Source organism: Bos grunniens, chromosome 8 (assembly GCF_055505025.1).
Source record: "Bos grunniens cultivar Pamir isolate PY7600 chromosome 8, Bosgru_T2T1.0, whole genome shotgun sequence".
In the NCBI taxonomy this organism is placed as follows: Eukaryota; Metazoa; Chordata; class Mammalia; order Artiodactyla; family Bovidae; genus Bos; species Bos grunniens.
The window spans coordinates 63,475,803-63,481,802 of NC_141172.1; the positions used below are offsets into that span (position 1 = coordinate 63,475,803).

Sequence of the window (6,000 nt, forward strand, 5' to 3'; positions counted from 1 at the left end):
CCCTTTCTGGTTTTTTTTTTTAATTGGAGTATAATTGCTTTACAGTGTTGTATTAGTTTCTGCCATACAATAAAGTGAATCAGGCATATGTATACATATATCCCTTCCCTCTTGGGCCTCCCTTCTTCACCCACATTCCACCCCTCTAATTCATCACAGAACACCGAACTGAACTCTCCACGCTATACAGTAGCTTCCCACTAGCTATCCATTTTATATTTGGTAATGTATTTATGTCAAACCTAATCTCCCAGTACATCCCACCCTCCCCTTCCCCATCCCCCACATCCACACGCCAGTTCTCTACATCTGCATTTCTACTCCTGCCCTGCAGATAAGTTCATCTATGCAAATTTTCTAGATTCTAGGTGATGCCACCCCAAGTGTCTTCTTGCATACAGTCTTATTCTTTTGTTCAACATTTTCTTCAGATAAATTCCCAAGAGTGGGATTACTTGGTCAGAGACTATGGACATTTTATAGCTTTTGAAATTTGCTGCTAAGTTTGCAGCCAGATTTTTTGCTCTTGAGGTTGACAATAGGCAGCACTAGTGGTAAAGAACCTGCCTGCAGTGCAAGAGACCTAGATTTGATCCCTGGGTTAGGAAGATTCAGGAAGATCCTCTGGAAAAGGGGATGGCTACCCACTTCAGTGTTCTTGCCTGGAGAATTCCATGGACAGAGAGGCCTGGTGGGCTACAGTCCATGGGGTCGCAAAGAGCCAGACATGACTGAACGACTAAGCACAGCACAGCACAGCATACTGAGAGAAAGAGGGCTTCCCAGGTGGCGCTAGTGCTAAAGAACCCACCTGCCAATGCAAGAGACATAAGAGATGTGAGTTTGATCCCTGGGTCAGGAAGATCCTCTGGAGTAGGAAATAGCAACACACTCTGGTATTCTTGCCTGGAGAATTCCATGAACAAAGGAGCCTGGCGAGCTACAGTCCATGGGGTCTCAAAGAGTCAGACATGACTGAAGTGACTTAGCATGCACATACTGAGAGATGAAAACTTTGACTGAGATAACAGGGGCCAACGTCTTCTTTCAGGAAAGAGGCTCTGAAATCTACACGCTGAGGGAGAGCAAACTGATTGGCACTGGATGTCAGGCTCCTTTTTGTTCACAGGAGATACAACATTGCTCTGGAACCAGAGGACAGAGGCTGCCTCAGAAGACTGGGTTCAAATCCCAGTTCTTAGCAGTTGTGTGACTTTGGGAAAACCGTTTAACCATCTATACAAAATAAGAGATCATACTATTTAACATAGGGATAATTTTATATATTATTTTATAAAATATAAGATTACTGGTGTTCATGTCTTGCCACATTATGAAATGCTTGCATTACCTCCTCAGGTCCCCCTCTTCTTCTCTTTGACTTTTCCATCTTCACAGACGAGAAACATGTGCCAGGTGTAAGTCAGTAGGAGTATGCGAATGGGGAGGGAGGGGATAAAGAAAAGAAAATCTAGATTCTTCTCAATGCTGGTTAGCATGAAAACACAAGAATGCACTTTGTATCGGGGCAGCTTTTGCATTCACAAATGGAAAATTACAGCCCCCACTACCAAGTGAGTCTGTCAGGATGGCAAGATTTTTTCATTTACCTGGATGTGTGTCTGTGTCACTCTGAAAAGAGTTGCTTCCTCATGGGGCTTTTGTAAGGCCTCTGTCAGATGATGTGTGCAAAATAGTAACCACCCTGTTATTCATTCACTGTGGCTCTGTGCTGGGAACTGTGTGCTTCATCTGTGTTATTCTCCCAAGCTGGTCCTCCTAGAAAGTCTGAATTGGGTATGATTATTATCTTCATTTTGTAAGGAAATCATGGCTTAGACGTTAAGGGACTCTAGGGGACACTGAGTAAGTGTCAGGACTGAGATTCAGTCCCTAGTGCTGTTTGATACTGTGTGCGTGCCTGCTAAGTCACTTCAGTGGTATCCGACTCTTTGCGACCCTGTGGACTATGACCCGCCAGGTTCTTCTGTCCATGGGGATTCTCTAGGCAAGAATACTGGAGAGGGTTGCCATGCCCTCCTCCAGGGCATTTTCCCGACCCAGGAATCGGACCCGTGTCTCTTATGTCTCCTGCGTTGGCAGGCGGGTTCTCTACCACTCGCACCACCTGGGAAGCTGCATTTGATACTTAAGGCCATGAACTACCTCTAAGAGGGAGGGCACTATGACTGTAAAATGCCATCCCAACTGGCAGAACAGGACACAGTCCTCTGTTAGGGATTCAGGGTTTTTTAAGATGTAACTGCCTCCTAAATTTTCCTATCCTTTTCTATCCCTTTGCAGAACGACATGGGTTAAAAGAACCAAAGAGAGTGGAGGAGCTATGCAACAAGATCACAAGCAGCTTAAAAGAGCACCAGAGTAAGGGCCAGGCTTTGGAGCCCACTGAGCCCAAGGTCCTGCGTGCCCTGGTAGAACTGAAGAAGATCTGCACCCTGGGCCTCCAGCGCATCTTCTACCTGAAGCTGGAAGACTTGGTGTCCCCACCTTCCATCATCGACAAGCTCTTCCTGGACACCCTGCCTTTCTGAGCAGGAGCAGCCTGAGCAGGGAGCTGCCTCATCTGCTAGCAGCTGCTTGCTAAGTAGCAGAGGGAGGGGGTCTGGACACCTACCATTTTCTGTCCTTCCTTAAGAGAGAAAACAAGCTCCTGTTGAAATGAAAGACTTTTTTTTTTTTTTTTTCTGGCACTTTTCCTTACATCTGAAAGCCAGAAAACTTGCAAAGTATTGTGTTGGGGTTGTGTTTTATATTTAGGTTTTGGGGTTGGGATGGGAGGTGGGTATAGTTCATGAGGGTTTTCTAAGAAATTGCTAACAAAGCACTTTTGGACAATGCTATCCCAGCAGGAAAAAACAAAGGATAATATAACTGTTTTGAAACTCTTTTTGGGGAATACAATTATAGTTGGTTTGTATTTAAAAACAAGAACAGCCAAGGGTTGTTCTCCAGGGTAGGATGTGTCTTGAGACTGATCCCTTTAGAATACACTTCTTGTATCAAGGGTATGTATGTGGTGCAAACAAAGCAGAACTTTCCTCTTCGTAGTTTCTTTCTTCCTTTATTTTAACAAATGGTGAAAGATGGAGGATTACCTATACATCAGACATAGCAAAATGATAATGGCTGTTCGCTTCCATATACAAGTGCAATTTTTAAAGTGCTGTCTTACTAAGTCTTGTTTATTAACTCTCCTTTATTTTGTATGGAAATAAAAAGGAGGCAGTCAGGTTAGCAAATGACACATGCTAATTTCCCTAGCAGAGGCTCTGTCCACCTGCCCTGTAGAACCCTTCTGAGGTTTGGTCCATCCAAGATTTTAGGCCATTCTTGATGGATCCAGACCCCTGCCCTAACTGTCCAACTGTCCTAAAGAGGGCTCAGATTATAAGACGGATTGCCACACAGCTTCTTTTTTGTCATGTTTTGTAAATCCTGCCAGAGTTCCCTAAACTTGCTTCAATTATAGAAACTGACTGGCATTCATTCAGAAGCCCCAGGAGCATTCAATAAGTTTCAAGTATACTGAACCCTAGATAAGAACATGCAAATAAGTAGGAATGGATCACACAGGGTAAGCACCAGGGATAATAAGGTTTTTTAAAATATATATAATTTAATTTTTGTTATTGGTTAATGAGACAATTTTGGAGAACAGGCAAGTCTTATTATAAAAAAAAATAGTGTGAATGTAAGTACTAGAAAGAATTAGTGGGCTGCGTTTCAACATTCCGTGTTCGTACTCCCTTTTGTATGTTTATACTGTTAATGCCATATTATTATGAGATAATTTGTTGCATAGTGTCCTTATTTGTATAAACATTTGTATGCACGTTATATTGTAATAGCTTTGCCTGTATTTATTGCAAGACCACCAGCTCCCGGAAGCTGAGTTACAGAGTACTTAAATGGGGTGTTCACGGTGAACTTGGATACACCACTTAGAAATTAAATAAGCAAATATATATATAAATATAGCAGGTTACATATATATTTATAATGTGTCTTTTTATTAACCATTTGTAAAATAAATGTTACTTTCCATGCGGTTATTTTATGGTTCATTTGCAGTGACTTTTAAGGCAGTACTGTTTAGCACTTTGATATTAAAATTTTGCTTATGTTTTGCTAAATTCAAATAATGTTTGAAGATTTTTAGGTCTAAAAGTAACTTTATATTATATATATACTCTGTATCAAGTCAAAATATCTTTGGCCATTTTGCTAAGAAACAAACTTTGAATGTCAAACTGATGTCATAGTAGTTTTTGTTAGCTTTGAATCATTTTTGCTTTAGTCTTTTTAAAGGAAACATAACAAAACTATGCTGTTTATATTGTCATTAAATTATACAATCAAACAAATGCCAAATGATTGCCTAATTGCTGCAAAGGAGAGTCCAGATAGCAAATCGTATATGTTTTTTTCCAAGTGTCATTCTGATATTTGATCTTGTCTTATGTTTGTGTGAGCTTTTGTGAGAGATTATTTTTATATTAATATCAAGATGATAGGATCTGGAATGTTAGGATCTTGGAATGTTAGAAGGGGCCTGACTTGTCAACTAGTTCAACCCTCCCTGAAATTCATAGAGAAGAGAACTGGGGCCCAGCAAAAGGCAGAGTTATGCAAGATCAAACAGCTGGTAACAAAATCAAGACTAGGACCTAATTCTTCTTTCCATGGTCTTCTTACTTAATTTACTTCATCTACAGGAAAACAGGCTTTTAAAAATAACCATTAATACTTACATTTTACCATTAGTAAAGTAGTACTTTTGCAGTAATTTTTTGAGTTTATATGCAGACATAATAGACATTACTAAATATCAGGAAAGCTAACATTTCATACAAGGTAGCTTCAGACCAAATTCAAGTTGAATTTGAATAAATTAGAAATGCTGTGCATACATATAACCCCTTTGTGCACTGTTAGTCTTAGAATGTTAATCCTTGTTTTTTGTCATGTCTGTAAAGGAGAAACAAAACAAAAAACCAGAGCCCTAGAGAAATGCTGTCACTTTTTATTTTTACACCCATTGGATTTAAGGAAAAGACTTTTTAATCGATATTGATTGGTTGGAAGGAATGAAGAAAGTTTTTAGTTATAGGTCCAGACACTAGTGCTGAAAATAAAGATTATAGCCAGTGTTCTTCTGTCTTCCATAGTTACTACAACTATGAGAGCCCCCCAAACCCCCACCAAGTCATCTATCAATTCAGCTCTCTTTTTTTTTTTTGGTCTTAATGTTGACACACAAGTTTATACAGAGTGGATTACCGAACTAGCTCAGAAGAGGACAGCAAAGAATTAAAGCAGGTGATCTTCCCTTGTGGGAGAGCTCTCTCAGTGCTAATATGCCTTCTGTGGGCAGAAATCAGGAATCCACCAGCTGTTAATGGAGAGTGCCTTGCTTCCATTTCAGACAGCAGAGTTTTCCAAAGTTTCTCTGCTCCTCTAACAGCATTGCTCTTTAGTGGGTGTTAACATTGTGTTTGAAAGAAATGCTCTTGTACATTAACAATGTAGATTTAAATGATTAAATTAAATTACATTGTATCAATGGCTACTGGTCTGTTGAATAAGCACGCTTCATTTAACGGTATTTTCTTAATCATTTATATAATGGTATTTGCTGTGAACTCTTAAAGTGAAGAAAGTGAAAGTGTTAGTAACTCAGTCATGTCCGACTCTTTGCAACCCCATGTGAACTCTTAAACATATCTCAAATGGATTTTTTAAAGGCTTACTAGTGCTGAAAAATTAATAGGCATTCTGAATCAGAAATATATTAAACTTCACTGATTGGGAAGAGGGACATTCTAAATTCAATAACTATCTATTGATTACTTCCTGCAAGCAAAGCACAATTGGGCGCTTTGAGGAGATACAAACATGCAGTGTATGAAGCTTTTGCTTTCAACTGTATATAGTGGAGTTAACAATTTGTTGCCTAAAAGTATCATTTAGGTATGTAAA

General features: G+C 39.7%; 1 protein-coding gene across 3 annotated transcripts in view; it reads left to right on the top strand.

Moving 5' to 3' along the window:
- The window catches only part of NR4A3 (nuclear receptor subfamily 4 group A member 3), a 42,413-nt gene extending 36,825 nt beyond the window's left edge, over positions 1-5,588 (top strand). For all 3 annotated transcript variants that reach the window (XM_086416073.1, XM_086416074.1, XM_086416072.1), the window contains one exon: positions 2,305-5,588. In XM_086416073.1, the coding sequence (XP_086272199.1) occupies positions 2,305-2,552 (248 nt within the window). In that variant the 3' untranslated portion in view covers positions 2,553-5,588. The remainder of the gene's footprint in view (positions 1-2,304) is intronic.
- The last annotated feature ends 412 nt before the right edge of the window (positions 5,589-6,000 follow it).